The sequence below is a fragment of the Rhea pennata genome, chromosome 2 (assembly GCF_028389875.1).
Source record: "Rhea pennata isolate bPtePen1 chromosome 2, bPtePen1.pri, whole genome shotgun sequence".
Taxonomy (NCBI): domain Eukaryota; kingdom Metazoa; phylum Chordata; class Aves; order Rheiformes; family Rheidae; genus Rhea; species Rhea pennata.
This window is the reverse complement of record NC_084664.1, coordinates 58866444-58892786: the sequence shown is the minus strand read 5'-3', so window position 1 is coordinate 58892786 and position 26343 is coordinate 58866444. Positions and strand designations below refer to the sequence as shown.

The 26343-nt window shown below is 39.8% G+C and overlaps 1 protein-coding gene and 1 long non-coding RNA gene across 9 annotated transcripts in view; one reads left to right on the top strand and one right to left on the bottom strand.

Annotated features, from left to right (window-relative positions):
* Nucleotides 1-1075: 1075 nt before the first annotated feature.
* LOC134137091 (uncharacterized) lies at nucleotides 1076-21320 on the bottom strand. Its single transcript, XR_009957621.1, has 4 exons — nucleotides 21246-21320; nucleotides 19218-19354; nucleotides 4017-4113; nucleotides 1076-1158 (listed from the first exon to the last, which is right to left on the bottom strand). It is a non-coding gene; the product is annotated as an uncharacterized LOC134137091 (long non-coding RNA).
* Nucleotides 21111-26343, top strand: part of TPK1 (thiamin pyrophosphokinase 1) — a 309021-nt gene continuing 303788 nt past the window's right edge. For 5 of the 8 annotated variants that reach the window (XM_062569602.1, XM_062569596.1, XM_062569601.1 and 2 more), the window contains exon 1: nucleotides 21341-21527. In XM_062569602.1, the coding sequence (XP_062425586.1) occupies nucleotides 21485-21527 (43 nt within the window). In that variant the 5' untranslated portion in view covers nucleotides 21341-21484. Of the gene's footprint in view, nucleotides 21179-21340; nucleotides 21528-26343 lie in introns of those variants that run through there. The other 3 variants (XM_062569597.1, XM_062569603.1, XM_062569598.1) reach the window with 3 other exon arrangements.

Below are 26343 nucleotides of genomic sequence, written 5' to 3'. Positions count from 1 at the left end.
ATTTGTATTGTCCAGGAATAAGAAAGTACCCAGAGAAGGAAAGCATTTGAATGACATACCCCATATTTTTCATAGAACAAGAAGAGAAAGAAGAGAGAGAACTATTTTTACTAAAGGATGTAGCTTGCTGTAGTTGTTACTTTTAGCTCTGGCAAATAGAGCACTGTAACTGTTCTGATAAGGGTTGGAAAGCTTCAGTCAGTGATGAGGTGTTTTGTGAATTCTGAACTAAAATCTCAACTTACGCATGCAATAGTCATCTTGAAAGGATGCCAAAAGGTAACCTACACATGGGAGTAAAGAATCCACTTTCTATTTTTGTCTTTATTTACATTTTTATTATATATTTTTGTCCCGTTTACTTTTTTGTTTTTCTCTCACTTTATTTCCTGCTCTTTTTCCTAGCTTTGATTTATTTTTGTCATTTTTACAAGCTCAGTAGAACCCATAGGACTTCAGAGGAAACTAATGTAACTGCACTGACTCTACTTCTCTTTGACCAGTGAGGCCATACTTCTCAGCTGAACCGTTGTATCTTAAAATCTTCAATATCCCCAGCGAGTATGAATCATGAAACAAATACTGGGTAGCTAAAATGTCTGTACGTACTCCCTGTCATCCCCTAGGTAGAGCACAATAGCCTAATGATGCAGATATACTTTAAACTTTCGATTTGCTCTATGCATAGCACAGAAAAAGTATTACCCCCTGCCATGGATGGCACAGTGCGTAAAGGTATTAACCTCATCAGCACAACCTTGACAAGAACTTGGCCTGATTTTCAAATGTGGGTAATTACGGACCTGCCAACTTTTATCCATGGCAACAATGCAGCAACAGCCCGGCCTGCTGTGCCTCCCGAAGCCATCCCCTCTGCCAGCCTTGGAGTCATCAGCAAATTCCATTCAGGCATTTGCTCTTCTCCTGAGATTCCCCAAAGGGTCGTGATTATTGTGGAGTGCCTGTGTTTGTATGTTTTTATTGTGAAAAGTAGAAACTGAATGGTGACCATTGATAATAGCTGATAGACAGTGAACTATAACTTTGGTAGCACTTCAAACAGCAGTGACCTAGAACTGGATGTTTTCAAACACTGAATTTTCTTTAGAGCTGTTGTGCTCAGGTAAGATGCACTTTAGTCAGAAGAAAAATGAAAACCTGGATGGGAAAGGAAAGAACAATTTATTGGCCTTTCCTAAAACTCACAGGTAGTACAGAACTTGTCAGACAGACACAAACTCTCATTACTCTTGCTATAGTACACAAATCCTACGCATTAATATTGCAACAGAGGAAGGTACAACTGTAATCATTTGCAATTTCAATAATTTATATCAATACACAACTCATGAATTCTATGTTTGCACATTTGAAGAATGCTATAACTGAAGAGGATATGCTGAAAATGTAAGAGATCAGTATTTCTAATCACTTGCATTTTCTTTTTCAGTTCCCTGGAAGAACAAGACAGCTACAAAATGCAAAGAAAGATCCAGGTAATTCCCGACATGAAAACTGCTGCAAAATATATGAATGAATGCAAGTCATAGAGCAAGAAAACTTATCCATGAACCTGAGCGTTTAAAACGGTATGTAAACGATGTGGAAATGTTTAGTCCTTGAGTTTGCAGATGTTCTTTCCTATAGCCACAAAAGCACTCCCATTGATTTCAGTGCAACCACTTACAAGCATGTGATGTGCAAGATCACAAATATTATTTGAAAAAAATGAAAAGCCTTTCTCCTACTAAGCTCTGTTTTCTTATAACAGTGCTAAACCTATGTGGTGGGACCAGAATCTGCATATTCTGTGCATCTAAACCATCACATGTACAATAATAAAGTTTCACCCTGTCAAAGATACAGAATAAACACTGGGATCTCAGACATCTTATTCAAATGAAATCAATAGCTCATTTTTCTTTGAGGGTTTCTTTTTTTTTTTTTTTTTTTTTTTTTTTTTTTTTTTTTTGGTATGTTTGTGCATATGAAGATATGTCTCTGGTGCATAAAATACTCAAGTGTCTCTCTCTCCAATACATTCAGTGTCTCTCCAATACATCCAGATCCAAATTATCAAAATGCCATAAGTAGTCCACCACAAAACCTTCCAAGTATTCGCAAGACCAGTTTTTGGGCAGTAAGACTTCACAAGTGAAGTGGATCATTCAGGCATAATGGCCTGTAAGAACTAGTGAGGGAGGCGGGTCAATAACATTTTGTAAATCTGAGTCCGAGGTATATCATGCTCCTTGATAATGAAAGCCCTATGGTTTGTTATGGTGGCTCTCATTTTGAATAAGTGTAAAGCGACTGCAAATATGATTCATAAGCCAAAGGAGAAAGGGATAAAGGTGATTTCAAGGCAGTTCTTGTGTCGTTTCAGTACCTGTCTGCGTGGGTGGGTATGGCTGTACATGCCCTGCTGCAGTTTGCACAGCTCTGGGGGCCTTTTTGAGTTATGTCAGCCTCCTCAGCCTTCTGATGTAGCTTTCCCCACCTCAGTTACTGGATCACTGCCCCAGCTTCATGTACAAAATGAGACACTTTCCTAACAAAACTGATGGCCACATGAGAAACAATAGCTGAAACAAGGCTGGGAGACTAGAGTGGTTTAGATTTCTTTTAAAGAGAGATGTGGTTACATTTTTTTGAAATGTCAAAATTATTGATTGTTTAATTTGTAATTCTTTTTGTGCCAACCTAATTTTCACTGATGGTATGAAAACTTTATGACTCAAAAATTACATTTTATTTTTATAGATGATTTTAAAGAGAATATTTTAAATTAAACTTCAAAGCTCCTTTTAAACTGAATAATTCCTGCCTCAAGTTTAACTAGCATTTGTGTTCTTATGTTTATGTAGCCACTGCAACCAGTTCTAGCATAGTCTGATAATTCTGGCTGCTGTCATTTCTTATCTATATGTTGTCTAGAGCTGCTCTGAAGAGTAGTGGAGATGACATGGTCATAAAAACCCAATACCATATCTATCTTTGCAGTTACCACGAATAGTAGTGCAATGGCAGATGGGAAAATTTCAGAAAGTTTTCATATAGGGGTAGTTTTAATATGTACTGCTTCAAGAGATGTAAAATGAAAATACCCACTGGATGGGCTAAGAGTTCCTCTCTTAATGGAGGGTTAAAAAAAAATCCTGGAGTTATTTATTGTTTGGGTATGAAAACTGTCATTCAGAAACATGGCATTGGAATGATAGATTCTAAATACATGTATATTTTTTCATCAAAAAAAGTAAACTGTTCAGCTCAGCCGTGGAGGAGGCAGAATCTGAATGATTGGATGGTTTGAAATGATGAAAGCTTTTTTTTTTTGGGCAGGAAAAAAATTGACACTTGCTATTTTTTGTTTGATGCAGCTCTGTTCAAACATTTTTCTAAAAAATCCCATTAGTATGTGTTGTTCAGAATCCTGTTTTATAGTACATACACTATAAATTACAAGGAAATATACAAAAAGATTCTAGTAATGTCCTTATCCAGATGAGCTGTGCTCTGATTAATCATGTCACTAGAACCCATGTAATCTATAGCTGCCTTTCATTTATCTATTTATTGGGGTATCGAATGTTCCCATTTCATTAACTGCTTGCTGTCCTCTAAGGAAGCGCTTAACATTTTGCACTGCTTTCAGGACTCCATGCTCCATAGTCTGACAGGCCCAATTTAGTTTCCACTGTCCTCCACCAAACCTGTCTGTCAGCAGCTCTCCAGATCCTAGATCAGGGTCTTGTCACCCGCAAGGACAAATTTCTAATTAGAAAGCCTTGATTAGGGGCTTGTTCTCCTTTCAGAGTATGTTAATTGTAGTCACTGTGTCTGACAGGAGAGAGACACTCTAACATTTTGATGTCCCCCTTCCCTTGCAGTAGCTACCATATCCCAACCAGCTGGAAATGTGAGGATGTCCCTATCCCAGGGAAAGGTTTCTGTCTTGAAGACATGAGATTTCTTAAGGCAATTCAATGTATTTTCCTTGAGGGTACTGTACTTACCAGAGGCAAGTTCACAGCTGAGCCCTTAGGCGCACAGTCAGCAGACAGAAGAATTTCCACAGAGCAGATCTGAGCCACAGCCAGGCTTACTTGTCCCCTGGAAAAGGCAGTATGTTTCTCTTGACTATAGTAGGAGCCTAAGATGATCAAAGTTACAACAGAGGAGCAGAGAATTAGAGCAACCAAAAGGGCTTAGTTTGGCAGAAGAGCTGCAAAGGGAGAAATAGCAGAGGGGCAACAGTCTTTGATCAGGGTTGCAGTGAACTGACGAGCGGTCTTCTGAGTTTCATGCTAAAGGAGAGAAAATCACAGCTGGAGAGATTTCTGAATCTTTTCAGCTGTCAGAACGAATACAACAGACATATCCTGTGTTTGCATTCTTCATTTCTCCAGGTTGCAAATTATTAGTCTCGTAACTTTTGTGTTTTCCTGGTAGCTGAGATTTTTTGGAGGAATGGTTCCCAGTTTGTGAGGAAGAAAAAGGGAAGCGTAGAATGAGGAAGGGTAAGCCAAAAATACTGCACAGTCTGAAACTTGTGGAATGTGAGTAGCTGTAGAAGAGTAGAGAGAGCAGAGAAGAACTGTGAAGTGATCAAATTAATTTGATCAAATTTGATCAAGTTAATTTGCTTTTCAAACATGAATATGCACAGAATGCATGACGTGGACGTGCACATAAACAGGATAAAATCATAGAAAATAAAGGCCATCACCTGCCAAGTCAGTATTAGATGTACATAAGCATTTTCTGATAGATAACCTGTTCTTAAAAACTCCCACTGATGGAGCCCTCAACTCTTGCTTGGCACGTATTATATTGTTTCACCATCATTATTTGCTTTCCTAAAAGCTAATCTAAGATTTTGCTTGCTGCAGTTTAAATCCGTTCCTTCTTGCCCTGTTCGTTTTGAAAAAGAAGCAGCAGAATATGCTTTTCCTCTTTGCAACCGCCTGCAACATACTTAAACGCTTATCTTGATAACTCTAAGTGTTCTCTTCCATAATCTTTACAACCCTGATTTATTCAGATATACTTCCTAGACTGCTGTTACACCCCACACTCTCGTTTGGACCCTGAAATTGTTCTCCATCTTTCTTAAAGAGTGTGCTCAAAACTGACCAGAGAACTGCACTCAAACCTTACCAGTTCTGAGTCACGTGAAAACATTAGTTCTTGCACTCATAGGCAGCTCTCTCACTTGTATGTCTTGGGATGGTGCTTACTTTATTTCTAACAAAGCACTGTCGATTAGTACTTCTTTGAGAGCTACTCTAATAGCCAGATTCTTACCTGCAGCTCAGCACATAACTTCCTGTCTTGCATGCGCAAAATCCTGGCTAAATGCATCTTGTACTTATCCTTATGTAAATTGTTTTTTTTTTCCAACACTAATCTTAATCTCTGGTGTGCTTGCAGTTTCAACCACCTTTAGCTCATCAGAAAATGAAATCAGCATATTTTCTATTTCATCATCCCTGTTACCTCTGCAAATACTGACTGGGCCCAGGACAAACCTCTGGAACCCCACTTGATACATCTGCTTTAATAGGTAGCCACTGGTAATTATTCTTTGAACATCCTTTTCCAAATGCCTGTGTGCCTACCTTAGAGTACTTCCATCAGGAAGCAATGATGCATAGTATAAAATATATATATAAAGTATATATAAAGTATACTTTTTTTTCAGTATGTCCATGAGGTTTGGCCATACTTCATGATGAATGTTGGTATTTGTACAGCTGCCTTCCATCTTCCTGGTCGGCTGAATAAGAGTGATTATTTTACAAAAAAACTTTTGTAATTACCCTTGAAGAAGTAAATTGCTATCTGTTATGTACAGTACAACTGTCGTTATGATAACTGTTCCTTTCTTCTTAATGTTTCCACGTGGGCTTTAATTGGCAAGCTTTTGTAGCTTGGTGAAGATCTCATGAACTATCCATGCTCTGAAGAATAAAGAACAAATTTCAAAGGCATGAAGACAACACTAACAAGTATAGCTGCTATTCACTATAAAGGTATCTCTCACTTGTAACATGTTCTGCATTTATGTTTCAGATTTTAAAAATCCTTTACTGATGCATGACATTCTCAAAAATAGTTTTTCTAGCATGTATTTTTCTACAAATCCTCCTTTGTTTGGTTAAAAAAGTAGGTGGAGAACTCTCATACGGCAACTTTATGTCCTTTCCTATATAAACTCTGCATACCTTCAGAGGTCTTGTTTTAGACTGTTGGCTATATTGAAAGTTTCTGCTTGTGATGTTAAACAGCTCCCTGTGCCTGCTGCTGTTTTGGGATAAAGTAACTTCTCTCAGCAAATACCTTTCAAAAATGTTATTGAGAGCAGTTTAGAAGAAAAATGTCTGGAAGTGGATTAAAGCATTAATCTTTTAATAACACATTATAGCAATGGTCTGTTAGACAAATATCCCCGATCTAAATTCTCAGATAGATTTTATAGGTAGAGTTGAAGGAAATTACAGTCACATATAGACAGCTTTGTACATCATGACTAATATAACTGAAAGTCTTATCTGTCCGTAGACCGATCATGGGACAAATCTTTATAGAATGCAGTACCTTCCAGTTTGATTCTCTAAAGTGCTTAATGATAATTAAGCATCATTCAGTGCTTGGGATATCTTTTTTTTTTTTTTTTTTTTTTTTTTTTTCCCTGCAGATAGATGGGTAAACAGAGATGGTAAGATTTACCCAGAATTGCTATGTGAGTTAATGAGAACTGTGGAGAAAAGAACTTCGGTGTTCTGATCCTTAATATCTAACTAAAGCCATCAGACTGCATTTCCTTTTATTGATGTGGTAGCACTGCATTAATTTGCTTTTTAGTTACTGTAGCAGTAGAAGTGGTAAAAATAGATTATTTTTTTGAAGTATGGGAGAGTCCTCATTTTAGGGACCATTTAGGTATTGCTTATTTAGCAATCCATAATTTGCCATTTGCAGCTATCTCCATTTATGCTCTGCAACAGAATTAATGCTATGCCTCAGTACATATTTGAGATTTAGGTGATGGTAGTGATTCAGGACTATAAGGGTGTTCCTCTTTTGTTCCAGATATGACTTTATTTTACTGGTAAATACAATAATGCATGTTATTTATCAGTTTTTACAATGCATTGGAACCTTTTGCAGCTAGCATGTTCATCAAGTGTGAGAATTATTAGCTAAATTCAGCTGTTGTTTGGCAAAACTTTTAATGCTTACTGCTCTTGACTTGTATGACATGGGAGATATATTTTGAAGGATGTAGTTGACTGGGGACAGAACATATTTACATTGCTTTGGATGAGAATGTTTGCCAGTTCTAACAAATTGCCTTATGTTTTCATGCTCCCACTATTCTCATGGTAACATGGAGAGCTCTGACTTGTGATTCTGATCCAAGGACCTGCCAATTATTTTAAATGCAAAACAAAGGACTAGATCTACTTCCTTCTTTTTCCTTTTTGCCGGCAAAGGTTGCAGAATTTTTCTGCATGTACTTTTAAGTAGAACTTTCCTGACTTTGCTTTCTTCGAAGCACTCCCCTTAATTTGTCCCCAAATTAATTAGCTTCCTGGAATGTCACGTGCCAGACCCTATTCCAGAACAGAATTCTCCTAGGTTTTGAAATTGAGGAAATCTCATTTTGCAGACAGTGAATAAGTAACTTCAAAAAGTTTTGAGGAAAAAGAAAGAAGTACCTGGATCATGGAAATCTATATACAAAGCTATTTTTGAAATACTGTTTGTTTGTCCTCCTCCTTGTTGAGGAGGGAACCATGGTGCATGCTGACAGAAGAGGTGATGTAATAGAGTTAAGCGTGGAGGCGAGATACAAAAGATTAATGGAGGCAAAGTGGAGAACTGAGAGAAGTTCTTGTATCTCTACTAAGTATAAGTATACTTACATAACAGTTACTCTCTGTATAAACTATTATGTAATTACAAATTGTTGGCATGCAGGACTATGAAAATTCCCTCTCTTCTTGATTGTGAGCGGGGACCTTAAACTTGATTCCTTCCATTTTTCAGGAAAGTCTCACTGAGCTATAGAAAATCCTGTAACGTATGTTTCTTTCTTTTTGAAGCTGTTAGCATTTTGTGTAAAGCACTTAATAATTTACTGGAGTACAGACAAGAAGCTGGGTCTCCAGCTGAGTACCTGACGAGGAGGCTGCAGTGTAACTGCAATACCCAGACCCCCTTGTGAATCAAACCTTGAGTGCCAATTTAATTAAAGGATCAAATTCTGTTTTGTTTACTATTGAAAATTTAGATTTGGCTAAACCAATCTTGTTTTAAATAATCACTGAAATCAGAATCTGGTTCAAGATCTGCTCACTACAGAAACAGATATTAAAAGATATTGGAAGAAGAATTAATAGCCTTTAGCAGCAGTATTAGCATTTGTAAGTAAACACTAATAAAATTCCAAATTTAGGCTCACTTATCATCTCTGTGTGGATACTACTTGCTGATGAGGAGTCACTGTGGAAATGAATAATAAGCAGGAACTGCCAAAATTTGTCTTCACTTGAATGGTGCCATGGTTCAATTTAAACAGCTTCAGTAGTGGGAGACAAATGAGCAGTGATTATCATTTATTCTGTCAGGAGCAATGGTGGTATGAATGGCTCTGTCCAAAACAATCAGAATGTTGGATATATGCCAAAGCAAAGGAAAAAGCAACACATGGTGTTTTATGGACTTAGATAGTTGTATAGCTTCTGATTTGAAAAAATCTGAAGTAAATGTGAATGGGATGAAGAGAGGAAGGGGAAAAGTTGTTCTGATACCATTGTCTGAGAAGACAAATTGCTGTGAGATCAGATTTGCTGGTGCATGCATCTTTAGAACACAAGCAATAATATGTCCCTTGTATTTACGCTTTCTGTACTCGAGTGGAACACACCGCACTTCCAGCCTGTTCTGCATAGGAGTTAAACACCCTTATTCCTGGACTGTAAGTGGAGGATCTCCTGCTCTTATTTCATTTTCAAGATAATGGCTAAAGCATGAAAGATTGTACAAGATTATGAAATAATCTTTTCTTTTCTGGATAGTGGCCATTCTCTCTTTCTAACCCACCCGCTGGCTTTATCTAACAGGACTGATAACTGGTAGTTGTCCGGAAATGCCCACCGGATAGGCAAAGAAATGGTTTATGGTTCTACAACACTGGTAGCCTCCTGATACGTGCTACTGTGAATCAAGCCCTATGTATGTCCTGAATTTTCTTCTCATCATCAAGCACCTAAAAGGAAAAACAGTGCTGTCCAGGTGCTCTCATCTGGAAGACTGGAAGTGAGCACACTGAAATTTCAGTTCTTTGGAAAGGTATACAGCTATACATTGGATTAATGGATATGACACCAGCTTTTGTCAGAGTTTATGTGGACTCATCTGGATGTTTCGTTTCCTTTTAACTACTAGAAAGCTTACCATTACCAACTATTACAAAGCTTACTGCATTTATTATATGGTAAACCAGTAAGAGAGTTGTTGATGGCCTACTTTGAAAGAGAGTTCTGTACTTCGTAAGGGTAGGGAAATCTTCCACTAATGGTACTCTTGCCCTTATTTTAATTGGCATTGTGAAGAAGGATTTTCAGCTCCCAAATCTTTCCAAAATCCAGTGGATTTCAGAATAACCTTGTGTTTCACGGCACTGCAGTCCTCTATGACCACCCTTCAGAGCTCTACGGAGGATCTCAATTTGTGCAACCACTCCGGCAAAAGCTCTGAGCAAATTTTACCCAGCTGAGGCGCTACACATGCTAAACAGTTTTGTGACCACTGGAACTAATGAAGCCTTATTTCCTACTTCATTAAACTTCCTGTTTAGTGACGTTCTCATTACTACTGTTTATTTGTTAAGTTAGTTTGTTAGATTTGTTGTGTCCAACCCTCTAAAGAGTTTCAGATGGATTTAATGAAAGAAGCTATGTTTGCAACAGAAAAAAAAAAGTTATGAGCTACTTTCTTTGTTCTTAAAATCAAAATCAATTCTAAAAATGGAGACAAGCATCTGATCATCACAACCCTGCACTGCAGAGATAATGTGAAAGACAGCCATTCTGGTAACACCTTGGGGAACGGCTACAAATAGTCATTCATAAACATCCATATTATCTTCATACTGATTTATACATTAATTATATATTGCATGATTTGCAGCTTAGAAAAACTAATTTCTGCCATTGTAGGCCATAAAATATGGTTGGTTTTTTTTTTTCAGTTATTAGTAAAGGGCCACAGGCTTTATACTTCCTGACAGTATAGAGTCTTAGCATGTGTCTGGGTTTGCCTTGGCCTGAGCTGGTTGTAGCTTGTTTAATAGTTGCCCATGGCCAAGGGACTGGTGCCTGACCTGGTTTCAGCTCAGTGAATCCCAGAGCTGGTGAAGGGCTGACAGAGCCTGTAGCCCCTGTGCAACAGGCAGTAGCCATTTGGGGGTAAGTGAGCCTGTTGCAAGTCTTTCAAACTTCTGATGGGATCTGGTGAGGAGGAATGAGACTGTAGTGAGAAATTTTATAAAAATAGCCCCAAACAGACACAAAATGGAGAAGGTAGAAACTCTCACCATTAAAGTCCTCCCAAGAAGGACCAAGATACCAATGACTTGTCATAACTCCCCACAATTTCCATATTGCTGGAGGAAGGCTGAAATTTTCAACATCAGGACCCAGAGGCACATCTAAAGGGTGAACATAACACCAGGAAGAAGATTGGTATTAGGCAGTTTTGTATTAAAAAATTAAAGATATTATTAATGAGGCTTTTCTGTATTAATGAGATCATTTGGACTATTAGGCTGTTAAAACAGCAACTGGACTAAAAATGAATTCTTAGCTCAATATATAATGTGTTGCCTATTGCCTGTAACAAGCCTTTAAATTAAACAAAGCAACCCAAAAGTAAATTTAGGGTACCATATTCTGTTGAATTAACATAACTGTATTTGCATTTATGGCACCCAAACATGCCTGACCGTACAGATGTATCAAATGTACTGTAGTGAAAAGACTAGCTTTGCAACCCATCTTGTCTGCTCTAAGTGCCAAAGTAATTCTATTTCGTTCTACTTAGTTAAAACACATTCTGATCCTAATGAGCTGACACACCACAAAGCTTAGTGTCTTCCTCTCCAATTAGCAAAAGCCAGACATTATCCATGTCAAGGGTAAACTGGCCTTTCCCTGTTCCCCTGCATTCTTCATCAAAGCTTTAATTTACTGGTCTTTTGTCTTTTAAACTCCAATTCAATTCTTGCTAACTTCAGCAAAGTGCAAAAAATCCTTATATACAGGCAACTCGTGTGTTGAGCCTGATTGTAAATTCTTAATCTTTTCCCCAAGATTGTGACATGAGCTCTCCCAGGGGATTCTCCAGTGTCTCATAATGCAGAAACTTAGAATTTCTTTCCCTAGCATAGATTTTGTTATGAAACTGGTAGAAACTTACATGCTTCCTTGTCAAAGCTGGTGGAAACTGGCCTGGGCATCCAGAAATTACTAGGGATACCTAAATCCTCTTTCTCTCTTACCCTTCCATATGATAGCATGCATAAAGAGCCTCATAATTTCCTTCAGGTCATCTTGAAAAGCTGCTTTTGCAAACCAGACCAAAAGGTATTTTAACCTATCAAGAAAGAGTATTGAGCTAATTTTTTGTTCACTTATTCTACAAATGAGGTTACTTTTTGACTCAATAGCAACTCAAATGAACTGAATGGTATAAAAACAGTTCAGAAAGTCTCTGTCATTATTCAATGTAAATGGAGCCATCAAGCCTCCTTTGGTAACAACCTTGTATTCCAACATACAGGATGCTTTTAAATCATCATAGGCACTAAGGAATGTAATGACCTATTACAGTCTGTTGTCTACCTTTTGGTAGTGAATGTGTTATTTTTGCACTCATGATATTTTTTCTCACATCTTTTTCTGACATCTGCCATTCTTTGACCAATAAGGCAATAAGCAAGTATGTTATATTATTGTCTGGGTGGTAAAACATATTTTCATAGTGCAAATGGACTAAATAACCCAATATTGGATCTCTACTCTCTAATTTCTACAGAACTGAGATTTTTTTTGTTTTGGTATTAAATCTCAGGGTGTGACCAAGTAAAATTCAAACCCAGTTGAATATGGCCTAAAAGCCTTTTCCTGTTCCTGAGAAATACCTTTTAAAATATTCCTGAATAACCAATTCTTCCACTTGGGGCATGCAAATCTACTACATTATGAAGTTTGTGCAGTACATTGTGCAGCTGGCACAAAGGAAAACATAATTCACAGCCTGCAACAATTTGAGAAGGTATTAACAGCCCCTCAACTTATTCTTTAAAGCAGCTTTAAGGTCATAGGTATATTGGTAGACTTTCCCTAAAACAACAATCCTGAGACAAAAGCCTGGGTATAACTACATGAGGGAAATGGGGTGCAAGGGGACAGAAAGGAAAGAACTGTAGCATTTATAACTGCAGCCTATATTAAAATTACAGAGTTGGGAAAGGAGTCATATCCCAGATTAGAACTCCTTAGGAAAAAGTTCCATCCACAGGCTGCAAATTCCCCCTCTCTGCAAGGACATTTAGTTTTTCTTGGGTTACTCCATTTGTGCACAGAGTCCCAAGTATAATACAGATTTCTTCAGTTTAGCATCCTAAGTAGGTGGTATTTGCATGAGTATTCCCTTCACTTCTTGCCAAGGCAGAAAATAATATTAATCAGCTTTGGGTAAAGTCACTCTGCTCCGTTATTTCACGTAGAATGACCCACAGGAAAACAAGGTTAGAACTCAACAGAAGGGAAGAAAAACTTAAGAGACCAGCAAGGAGGAAAAGTAAGGAATGTGTGAACAAATACTGTGGTAGAGAAAATGAGAATAAAGGAAACACACAAAGTATAGAATTTTCAAAAGTAGAGAAGGGAAAAGCAGAAAAGCTCTGCAACAGCCTAACACTGCTGGATGCTTTATCAAGTTTACTGGCAACCCAACTGGATGTTGTAGTCTGTCTTACAACATAGGAGCCAGATTTTCTAAGGTGAGAGATGCTAAAGGATGAACGTAGTCAACTGTAGCAAAAATCTCATAGGGCATTAATCTGCATTTTTAAGCACTTTGAAAATATGACATTAAGTCTTAAGTAAATGGCTCTTTTCTCACTAAGTAGGTTAAAAAATATATATATATATACATATACATATATATATATATACACACACACATAGTTTGGTGAATTTATTCAATACTGAATACAGTATTTTCTATAAATTACTTCTTTTACATTTGTACATACTATGCTGTTCTTGTGTATGGAGTAGCTTAATGAACAGAGATACCTTTTGTTTAAATCTTTAGACAAAGGCTATTTTTATTTGTACGCTAACGTTATATATATGATGCCTTTGCACGTTTTCAGACTGCACACATTTGTCATTAACACATTTAAGGCAGATGCAGGATCACAGATAACAAAACTGACACTGATATTTTAAATTTGATGAGCATACCACTTTAAAATTAAGCTCATTAAAGATAACAGAACGATCCATCCGCAGGCCTTGACTTGCAGGCCTAGAGGTGACAGGCTATTTGGTGTACAATTTACTGAGTGTCTGATTCCCCCCTCCTTTCTAACCATGGGCATTGTAAGTTCATTCTATTAACCTTAATAGGTTTGCTTTCAAAGTGTTTTACTCTGAAGATTTAAATGTGAACTCTATCATATGTCAGCCTGCAGCTAACTTAAGCAACTAAACTGAAAGAAGATGCAATATATTTATCTATGTGCATATTTGTATGTATGTCCCGTAGCTCTAGGTCCTAATACAAGTGGTAGCATCTAAGGCACATGAAGAAAGGAAGTACTGTGCCCTGCAGGATGCTCCACATTGTTGAGGTTTCACTGTTGCACAGTATCTAAGGAATTTTTCCTTCTCTCAATTACAGAAGCATTAACAAGAGGCATCCTACTCCAGCTAGTGAGCATCCTTCCATGCACTAGCTGAAAAAGATTGTGCAAATGACAGAAGCTTGTTTTCCTCAAGTAGTAACTCCACTAGATATATCTGATGGTCGCCCTCTTTCAGCAGGACATTCTTTTCTCTCCACCTGGGACCCAAATACAGAGTTAGCAACCAAGTTATAATAGATTTAGCATTTGAGCTGGGGCCAGGCTCAGACAGCTTTGTTCGGACTAATGGGATGGAATAGCAGCCATCATCTTTTCTGTATTGATGAATCTCTCAATGCCCTTTCAACTGCTCATCACACAGTGTTGCTGTCACTTTGATGGAACCTGACAAAGACACTGAAGCCGCTGGGTGCCTCTCATCAGTTCCATCCCAGAGATCTCACTAAGTGGCTTTCCTTCATAACACTATCCCTGAGGGATTTAGCTCTTTGCAGGACTCAACATTTCTTCCCTTACTTTGATAAATTAAAGCACAGTGCCTTGGAGAGGTCGATACAGCTGTAAATGCCAGCCATAAATGGCCCCACAGCTTGTCCTCTTGGTAGGTCATTGCCACAGAGAATGAGGTATGGGCTGGGATACACCTTAGCCAAACTTAGCGAAGCCAGGCTAAAAGTGACACTGATGTTATGCAAGCAGGAGCTAACCCTGTCCTTATCAGGAAATGACATTATCCACCTTCTGATTGCCTCAGCCCTAGATTGTCCTCTGAGAGAGGGAGAAGAACCTGATAGACTGTGGTGTAAACTCTTGTGACTTGTTTTCCCTCGCTCTGAATGCAGTGGCACATGCATAGGGCCAGAGAGGCAGGAAAGAATGCATCACACCTCAGCATCCCATGCCGTCCTGTTTCTTCTCATGTCCTGTTGAAATGCATGATATTGATTTCCCAGATGCTGCCTCCTCATCTGTTACCTACTGTGAGAGAGCTATGCTTGTCAGGGCTAGTGCAGTTACCAAGACTTACTTAGGGTACAGCCATCAAAACTAAAGACGTGCCTTTTTTACTGGTATGGAATGCACTTCCATGAGAAATTAGACTATGGTAAAGAAGTGGTCCGAAGAGGAAAAACGCAGAATGTTTCTCTGCATGGGCACTCCTACGCTGAGGAGACAATTAGTTTTGAACAAGAGTTCCTGTATATGCCAGACAAACAAAATGAGGCTTTCCCTCCCAGCAGAGTGCAGCATCTCTCTAGATTATTCTTATTTTTTAATTCTTGTTGTGTTGCCAGGAGACCACAGTGAAAGCTTCTCAGAAACTCCTAGCCAGGTAGGTTGAACAGCTCTTTTAGGAGCTCAGCAAATTGACTGTACAGTCTCTTCACTCCCAGAGGTCAAGAATATAGTCATATCTATTAGACTGCACAATCCCTGTTTACTGTTTTCCACAATGACTCAATAGCAGTTGATTTGCTGAAAATGCCTTATTTTTAAAAATTGTCATTTCAAAATACCATCTTCTTTTGAAAGTTCACCCTTGACCTATCTTTATGATAGAATAATATTGATCTTAATAAATCTGCTCAATTTGTATGGAATGGCTTAACAAATACCATCTGTCTATTCATTAGTAATACTGATTTATTTAAATTTGTATTTGGCTGTTAATCGCAGGTTGGTTTTAAAGTATGGGTATACCCTATTAATCCCATTACACAGATGAGGAAGCAAAGGCATAGCATGCCACAAAACAGATCTCTCAAAGGAATATTAGATCCTAAGTCGCTGTATGTATTTGAGGATCTGGACACACATAGTTTTGTTCTGTCTGTCAGTGGTAGAGCATGGATTAAGAGTCAGGTCCTCTGTACTCCATGTCCTACCTGGTGAGTCACAGAATTATTATACCACTATTTTCTTGTGCTTTACTGTGTGACCTAAAATAATCCAGAAACTTTATCTCCAGCCTGCTCTGCATCGCTGCAGAAACAGATTGTTCCTAATATATTTTTTTTTACTGTATTCTAATCTCTTGAGGCCTTGGAACAAATTTGAAGTTGGCTCTAGTAATGTTCTGAGAGCTGGACTTGAAAAGTGTCCGTGTTATATTCTGTCTGGCTGTGTATGCTGCCGTCTATTTGCAGGTCTATTTTTCCAGAATGATTGTACTTTTCAGATTGGTGTTTGAGTTTAAGGGGGTTGCATGGGCTTAAATTGTTGGCATAGGAGAACTGCAAGGATAAAACATCTGTAATAAAGCATCCCATTTATCCACTGATGCCTGCATTTTTTGAATTATAAAGCACTTAAGGATGTTCAGACAATCAGACAGCTGAGTTAGCTAAACATTCCTCACCTTATTATTCTGCATAAATACTGGAATAGGTACTGGAATGAACCTTCCCAGCCTGCTGGTTTTAACTCTGGGATCATTTTAATATAAAGTTAAGCTGTGGAGAGAAGGCAAAAATATTCTTAATCTTTACGCATTGCATGATTGTTAGTCTTGCACAGGCTCTTCTGGTTTAGCAACAGAATTCAGATATACCTACTATAAAATCAGGTGGTTTCAGATGTCACCAAGGACTTCTAGAGCTATTTTAGTAGTTTTGTTTCCTTATGCCCTCAATCCAAAAGGCTGCTTATATATGTTGCCGATTACTGAAATCTGCAATATGTTTTGAACAGTACCCATTGTACCTCCTGATAAAGCCTAGAGAAATGCTCTGTATTCTGATGAAGGACAGTAGAGAGGGGGCAAAAACTGCGAACATTAAACGATCGTGTCTGGTGTTATCAGATTAATTTGACTTTGGCTGGGGAGAGGTATGTTGTTAATGCTAGACATAGGTCCTATCATTTTGTTGGCCAAAGTCTTTAAATACCTTTAGGCTTTTCATTCTCTGCTAGCTTGGGCTACGTGAAAGAAAGAAAATCTGAAAGCAACTAACGCTACCCAAACTTAACCTGGGCAGTGTATCTGTACTGGATATGCACAGATTGATCATTCTAAAGAAGCACAGCAAACCTTGCAGGCTTTAGCCCTGTTACATAAATCTCATTTAAATCCCACTTCAATTCATGTTGAATTCCCTCTTTCCTTGCTAAGTCCCAAGAGATGCACTGAGTAAATAAAAGCTACTGCTTTCTTAATCACCCTTCAACTCTTCCTGTCTGACCAGTATTAGTCATGTTGAAGGGCAGTGCTAGCCATGTCATAACTGTGTGGTAGAAAAGTGACCCAACAGACTCCTCCTCTGATCAGTTTTATTAAAGATGTAGCTATCTAGAATCTGATAAGAACAACATAGTACGCATCTATGTGTACATATATATGTGTATACGTATGTTAACGGCAGTTTCTTCAGACATGGATCACTCATTAAGGCTGTACAGTATTAACAGAAAATATTTCAGGTGAGAGACTTGACTGGCTGGCTAGTTACCACAGGAGGTTTAAAAGGTCTGAACACTCCCTCAACCTTTCCTGCCAATCATTCAGACACTAAATAGCCTCATCTGTCACTCAGGAACTTTGCCTAGCAAATGTTTGCTTGCCTGTTTATTTTCTCACTTAGGGTTGAGGTCACCTGCCCTCCTTTTAAAATAATCAGAGGAGACAGCAGTAATCAAAGCATAAGATGTGTGCTCCTGGGACATCTTTTCCGAATAGCCTTGCAATACAGCCTGCCTGCATGTCCTCCTGCAAGCTTTGCAAAGTAATGCAAGCATATACAAGTACAAAAAAAAGAAAGAGGGAAAAAGAGCTTTTTCTTTTTCCTTGTTTTTCTCAAGATCCAGCTAGAAAAGAGGAAAGACATATTGCTGAACCTGACATGCTAGCAAGGAAAATACGGTTAATATTTACTGGGGAACTTCCTATGTACTACAGGAAAAACTCTAGCTTGTTAATTAAATGGTAGCCATTCACTGGGAAATAAAACTGATGTTCTAGCACAGAGATAAGGTGCGGTTGGTAGGTGAAAAGTGCTTGTTTTTCTAAAAAGTAAATCAACTCCTGACTGCTGATTGTCCTTAAAGGACTATCCATAAGAGAGCATACCAGGCTGGGTACAGTTACCCATTTTGTCTATTTGAAACTTCTGCTGTACAATATTCTTAGGCTCTGCTAAATAGCATTAAACAGTTCTCAGGTCCTGCCTTAGAGATCAGGGCATTTCAGCATTGACTGAAGCTATTACTGTGGAGTTGACTCTTAAAGAGCTTTATATTGTGGATGAAAGGTTCATACCTGAAAGAAGGGGTATTGAAAGAAAGCCAGAGTATCAAGGAGAGGAAAGAACATCTAGCATGCTTGCCCTTTGTTTAGTAGCTGAGTAGACAGACAGTTTGCATTACCTTACAGACCCCTGCACATGCTGAAAGGATTTAAAGGATCCCAGTGTCAGCCCGTTCAGTCAAAATCAAGACTGATTTTTCTCTGTAATACCATCACACATTACTATGATTAGCACAGAGAGATACAATTACTCATTTGAAGCAGTGGCTGGCAAACAATTACCTGAGACACCTGGCCTGACAGAGGCAGAAAAAGAATGTCATCAGGTATGAAGAGACAGGAGAGCTGTCACAAAAAAGTGCTGAAAAGGAACAAAGGAGAATAACAGGAGCAGGAAAGGCTTGTAACTGGACATTGTCAGAAATGAGGAACTGACTGAGAGGGGCCTTTGGTCTGAGCAAGAGTAGCTATTCTCATGTATAAGAGGCCACTGCTGCTTATCAGCAGCCACTTGTATCAGATGTTGGCCCCTGAGAATAAATACAAAACCATTTACAGAAAGAGTGATATGGTTACTGAAGAAAGATAAGCTATACTGGAGAAGGATAAAGCACTTTACCAAGGGTAGGAAAAATGCTCAGCAAAATTGAAAGGGAGGGAAAATAAAGACACAGTGAATGAGGAGATAGTTAAATAAGAAGAGGAGAGCACAGGCCATCACATGGATTTGAAGGCGGTAGTACAGGACTTATCTTTTATTCTACTCTCCTGATACCACTGCATGGCAATCCCCACACAGTTGGCTTCCTGGGAGGGAAGGCTGTTTTTTCCTTTCTTGTGATGTGATGGTTTTTCCTACCCTGTTTAAAGAATGATGCTGAGATGCTATGCAAGCCCTACCCTTTGAAATTTAAGTTCAGTGGAGCAGGAAGAAAACTTTGAAATAAGACAAAAGGGAGACAGAAAACATTTTCTATTTATACAGTGTAAGCAGTGGGAATCTTTTACTATCCTTAATATCTTTACCTTATGTTTTCAGATAGCCTCTTACTTCCCCCATTGTGAAGACTTGAACACTTCCAATGCTTCTGAGTTTCTTATGATCTTTGTGGACTAAAATTGCTTGGAGAGTGTAATCTCTTAGAGGTGACAGAAAAGTTTATCTGAAAAATATAAAGCAAAGAAAAGACTTAGGGCTTGCACCTGCTATGCTCAAAGACACACCTATAGCCACTGAAGACTTGCATCATCACGTAGGCTAAATGTGGCCTACACTTAGATTTCATCAAAATTTGATTTGATGGTGAATCTTGGCCTAACTAATTAGAGGGCTCCACTTTCCACATTGGTTCCACTTTCCTCCCATTTGACTGGAAGTCTTAATTGTTTTAACTTGCTGTCCTTTTCCAAACATCTCTAAAACTAGACCTGCTCTTCCTCATCTTATCCTACTTCAGAGGTTCCTCAGACTAAGGTGTGCAAGAAAAGACAACCTCGTGGCTATTGTAAGGAACTCCAAATGTATGGCCACACAGGACCCTTTCAATTGCTGGAGGGTATTTTCTGGGGAGCAAAGACAAACCAGTAAACCTGACGGTAACAACTGTCACTGTGAGCCCTGAGCAATGCGCCATGCTCCTTTGCTGCCCTCTACTGCAGGGCTCAGTATAATTCCCCTAAATTGGCAAAACCTGGTATTTCAGTGGAAAGCCAGGGCTGCCAGCTAAGGTAGGACTTGAAACCTGGGGAAAACACCGAGAACTCAGGAGATGTAAAATGATCACGCAAATATAAGAAATGGTATTTGTTACAGGTAACTGTCCCTTGTAGAAGGGGTAACAGCAAAATCAAACACTTTTCTAAAAGGTGGAAACACATGAGAGTCACATTTTTGGGGCCTCAAAATTTGACCTTTGTACTCCTAGCACAAAATTAAATTTAACATGTGTTTTGTATTTTATGTCTGAAGATGATTTATTTTCTAGTTAAGAGTTCACAAACAAGTGAAAACTACCTACGTAACACATTTTGTGACTATATTAAAGCAAAATAATTTTAATTGAGCTTTAAGCTGTGACTGTAACTTCACATTGTTTTGCTAGGGCACGAAAACTAGAGAGCACCTTTCAGTACAAATAGGCCATATGCTGACTTGGTTTCACTATTCAGGCTTAGGGGCTGAGGATCAGGGGTGAAAAAAGTCTAATATCTGAAATAATAATAAAAAGCCAAGCTCTAAACCTCCAAATTGATGCGTTGTTTAAAGCAGCAAAAGGCTTTTGAAGATAGCAGTATATAAACTGCTTACAAAATGCTGGGGTCTAGTCACAGGATTGCACCTCCAGTTCCAAGCTGCTTTTTTTTTTCAGTTTCAGTGGTTTACTACAGTGGAATAAAAGCTATTAAGGCTGAGCTTTTGCTCTTATATCTTATATACTTATATCATTCTTTGCATTACCCTATTCCTTCATACACCAGTAAAGGAAGTTCTCACCAACTTCTTTTCCATTCACAACCACCACCACCAGCTTCCTCGTGTTGTAGTTCCTCTTAATTTCTCCTCCTTCCCCCCCCCCCCCCCCCAGCAGCCGTAACTAGCTTTACATTTTTGTTAAACGTTGAGAATCGCAGGGAGGAGAGGCGGGAACCTCCCGCCGCCCCAGCCCAGAGCGAGCAACACAGCAAGCTGTAACATCCGCGCAGCAGCTCACAGGGCTGACGGCCGCCGCCCGGTCAGCGCCTCTCTCCTCAGGGCAGAGCCGTGGGGCGCGGCGGGGCGGGGGGGAGAGCCGCGGCCGCGCGCTCGCCCCAACGGCTGCCGCGACGCGTCACTAACGGTCGCGGCCGCGTCGCTGCTCTCCCCCCCCCCCTCCACGCTTTTTCCCGCTGCTGAATCTACCGCCGAGCAACGGATCGCAGCGGCGATCGATTGCGCCGCCTTCCCGCCCCCCGTCGCGTTACCGGCACGGCACCGCCGCGGCCCGCAGGTACCGTGGCGGCGGCGTCGCCCCGCATCCCCCAGCGCGGCCGCCTCCCCCCTCACCCCCCGCGCACCCCCCAGCGCCGTTGCCGCGGCTTCCTGCAGCTGAAGCCACCCGTGGCAGTGCAGTGGGAGGGCGCTTCTTGCCCGCCTGCCCGGAACCCGCGGAGAGGCAGGGAGGAAGGGAGGGGGCCGCTCTGATCGCTGGGGGCGGCGCGCCGCCACCTCTGCACCCTCCTAACGAGCCCTTGTCTCTGTATTTTTTTTCCCTCTTCTTCCCGTTTTTGTGTCCCAAGCAGCGTAGCGAGGGGCCATGGAGCGCGTGTTTACGCCGCTGGACTGCCTCCTGCCCGCGGGTACGGTACCTCCGTGCGCGCGGCGCTCCCCGCGGGGCGGCGCCAGCGGCCCAAACGGCCAACGGCCGCCTGCCCTGACGGGCTGTGCCGCCAACGGCCTCAACGGTCGACGGCCGCCTGCGCTGACGGGGTGCAGCGCTGGCCGAGGGGGTTTCAGCGCCCCAGCTCGGCGGGGGAGGTGATGCCGGGCGGGTGGGTGGGGAGCTGCACTTAGCCCCCTGAAAAGCGGTGTGACGATAGGTGCAGCCCAGCTGGGGGGCACGCTTCAACTTCGAGAAAGTCAGGGCCTCCTTCAACACGACTTAGGACCTGGAAAAGTTTAAGTTAAGCTGGGAGATGAGGTGTGCTTAGGCTTGCCTAACTCTTTCCTCTTTTTTTTCTTCTTTTTCCCTTAAACCGTTGTAACTTACGTTTCAAAAATGAGTCTCAAGATTTGCTTACATAAGGAAGTGGCATTGAATTAACTGAATACATAGGTGTGGACTTGACATGTACTATATCCCTTACCTGACACATTTGAAGTTTATTTTCCCATGTGGTACTGCATGGCTGGAAGCAGGATGAATGCATCTGTCGTTTACTCTGACCGAAATGATGTGCAATAACAGGTTCAAGTTTTGTAATTATACCATTATGCTGGTTTTTGAAACACGTAAATGTAAACTTCTGACTGGGCGTTTTGTTCTGACTGACAGCTTGTGTCAGTTAACTAGCATTTCTGTAAGTCAGCAGAACAGAAGTATGCCACACCTAGTTTGAAAATTTTAAATAGGAGTTTACTACCATTTTAACCCCTTCAGTTTTGATTGATACCTTCAGTCAACCTGGCACAGTTTCTTGGGTTACTGCAGTGAAGTTTACTCTTTGACTGGGGAATCTGTGGACTGTTATTCTTGTTTCTTGAGAGGTCTTTGAAATATGCTACCGTGCCTTTCTTCTGTTCTCTGAACCCACCATATGCATGTGGCCTATCTCTTCAATTTTACGAGGCAAAACTTTGTATTTTTGTTTTTTCCCATTAAGCTGTTCTTGTGTGTTCTATTTTTGTTTACTGCTTTTGAGACCTGTTAGGCAAGCATGATTATGAATCTGTATCACTAATCACGCTGTGTATGTAAGGATATAACACATGTAATAAACACTGGTTCATTTAAGTAGCTTTTAAACGCTTTGGAATAGACACAGTGGTGTGTAGTATCAAATTCAGTAGCAGAATCTGCTCTTCAGTACGATACCTTTATAATAGTAAATATATCTTTTTAAAGCTACATAAAAGTTAGTTTGACACGGTGGCTGAATTCCAACTTGTGTTGTTCTTTTCTGTTCTGTTACAGCACAGTGACTTACTTAAGCTGCTGTGGTCAGGTATATGTTGTTATGTTTTTACTAGTAAGAAGAGATCAAGGAAGGGAAGAGTTTAACGAAAATGTACACTTCTACCATTAAGTACATTTTTGCACTTATCAGTTTAGTTTAGAGCATGTTTAAAATTTTCCTAGCATTTCTTTTAATTGTGCTTTGCTCTAAATTTTAGAAGTTTTTTCATTGATTCAAATCAGTATATGTTCAAAACTATTGATAGGTGAAGTTGTATGCAAGGTGTTTCTGCTAAAAAAAAATCTATTTGACATTGTATAAGGGGTTTTGTTCATTTGTTTGGGGGGCTTTTTTTTTTTAAAAATGCATCCTTGGTTTGGGTAGAAAGAAATAGCTACTTCGTAAAAAAAAAAGAAAAAAGGTTTAATAGGTGTAGTAAGGTGAGTCAAAAAATATTGTAAGAATTTATCCCTTGGGAAGAGCAGGTACCATCTGTTCTTCTGTATCCTGTATTCTAAGATAGTTGCTTTTCACAGGCATTTGTGTGATGGTGTGTCCCCAGTTCCTTGGAAATGACTCTGCTCCTCTCCCACCAGTTACATCTGGTTGGAAACTGAAAACTTGCAATCTTTGTTTACGGCTTTCAGATGACCCGCAGCCTTGTCAGAGCAGAGGCTTCAGTTGGGCTGCAGAAAGTTTGCTGCTTCTAAACAAACGGCTAATGCAAATATATGATTCAACTTGATTATGCATGTGAAATGCACTGTGGTACTGCATCTAAAGCCCACATCTGCATCATTACAGGCATCATTACCAGCATTTCAGGTCAGTGTAGCCTGGTCAAGGTATGCAAAGCTGAACAGACTTACTTGGCAATTTTGCAGTTTAAAATCTGATATCCCGCTTCTGGCACTGAAAGCTAAGGTTTTCAAAACCAGGTAGATAAAATAGGGTTCCCAGATTCTTCTTGAAGACTTGCCAGTAGTTGTTCCCTTTATTGGCTTCAATGGGATGTGCATTTAAGCATCTGAATAATATAATTCCTGTAGAACATGACACATCCTAGAGACTAGATCGGAGGTTATAGAATAAACTCTTGAAGGACTTTGAATTACTGCAGACCTTCATGAGGGTTTTTATTATATGCAGTATATAATATTTCTGGTCACTTTCTAAAACCCTGTGCAAAGACAGTGGCAAACTGTGGGAGGAAGTGTTAAAGGCTTACCAGCTATATGTGACAGTTACTTTATTTTTTTAGGATGCTCAGAAATTACAATGCTGACATTTACAAGAATAGAATAAATACAGGTATAGGAACCTAATATTAGGTGCCTGATTTTGAATTTCAGGGCTACATGCACCTGTGTAATTTTAATCAGTGTAGTTAGAGTGAGTTCTTATTTAGATATCAGATTTTGCATCAACCTGTATGGTACCTGATTGAGGCCCAAGTATTTGAAATTTGAGAACCGCTGTGCTAAACTAATACAGTCAGAGTCTCAGAAATTTTCAGCATTATTCAGTCAAACAGCTGGAGCGCAGTTTAAAATCACTGGGCTATGGACAGAAAGCTGTGCTGTGCCCTTCAGAACTGTATTGATTTGCTTAACATAGTTTAGAATGGATAATGAGTTAGAATTTAAAAGGAGGATTGAGCTCTAAATTTGAGTACTGAATGCTGAAACAAATACATTTTTATTTCTGCATGAAACAAAATCACAGAAGCTCACAAAAGTCCCCACTGAAGCTCTGTGCGCTGCTCTGGAGGGGTCGGGCAGAAGCTTTGCGAGGTGAGGCTGTGATGCAGTTGTAGAAAGCTGATGATAGATGATGTCACATTGCAGTCTGTGGATCGTTAAAAGAGTGGCTGTGTTCTTCCGGAGCATCCTTCAATGGACCAGGCATTTCCCTCCTGCTGCTTATATCCTTTTCATGCACTAGCATTACCACCTGCTCCTTGTCCCAGATTGTGCTGTAGGCATTTATGCAGCGAGACAAGTGTTTCTTTTTTTATTTTTATTTTTTTTATAATACCATGAACTTTAAGAGCTGCATATATTATGCTTTTGACTGCTTAACAGTGGAAACACTGCAGCATGCTCTATGAAGGTTACCTGTGAATGCCACTTGGAATTTTTCACTAGTGCAACATGCCAGCTCTGCTTACTAAGCCACGTTTTATAACGGAACATTTTACATTGTGTTCTGTAATATGGCTGGATTCTTGCATGTCTCCAAATATAATTCATGCTTTTTTTTGCCTTGCACAGTCCTTAAAATGCAGCTCATTATTGGTTTCATAAAGTGAAGTGATACGCAGAAGGAGGATGTCTTCCTTGGCTTATAACCCAAGACCAAAGGGGCCCAGGAGTGTCTTGTCTTGTTGAGGAGGAGGGACTGCAAAGCAGAAACCCATCTGGTCCTTCTGCTCTGTTCTGTGCCTCACAGAGGGCTCATTCTTACGACGGAGAGGGAGCATGTGCTATTTGTGAGTGTTGGTTCCCTATCCCATCCCCGTTTCTCCTCCCCAGTCCTGTGACAAAATGTGCTCGTGAGCTATGCTATGATCTGCTGAGAAGAGGATGATCTTACCATTTTTCATTTTCTCTTCTTAAACTTCAGAAGGTTTTGTGATTTCTTCAAGACAGCTCTTTTAAGTATATTTGGGTGGATCAGAAAATTCACAGATCATCTTGAAATTTAGCCTTTCTTTGGCTCTAGTTTTGAGGACCAAGGAGGCATGTGGAACTGCATGGAGTGTGTGATTTTGAGGATCACTTAGGAATATGAAATGATTACAGAATAGAGCTTGACTAGGTATCAAGAAGTGTGCATGCATGGAAGGAGATGGAAGAAAGAGCAGGAGCAAAAGTGTAAAGCAGTAGCAACAATGGAAAGCATATGTCAGTGATGCTGCAGTTTCTGTTTGGGAGGCGCTCTGCTACTAGAGCTAAGTTACTTAACACTGGTACCCAGCTAGTTCTTTTATAGCTGCCTACACTCCTGTAATAGCAGCACATCTTCTAAAGAGAAGTGAGGGAAACAGCTTCTGACAGACTGTGGTGCTGAGGGATGCTCTTGAGTCAGCTGTAGGCTGTAAAAGCCACATGGTAGAGAGCAGTGAAACTGTCTCTTGCCTGACTTTTCCTTTGCTGTTTGTGGAAGCATAACATTATACATATTTTCTCAAAAGTACAGGAATAGATCAAGAAATTATTTAGCATTTTTGTAGATTTCTTCTCCTGGCTAAAATACTCTCCAAATCTTAGTTAGCTGTTTATGTCAAACCGAATTAATTGGTTTTCAGTATGCCTAATTGGTTTTCAGTATGCCATTGCCATCTGGAATCAAACCCAGATAGGCTGACCAAGGCTTTGTAATTTTTGGAATATCTTTAGGTGATCTGCCTGCAAACCTTTTCTTTTGTAATTAAACTTTATTTTCTCTCTTTTTTTTTTCTTTCTCCTTCTGATGCTTTCAAACTATAGCTTCATTT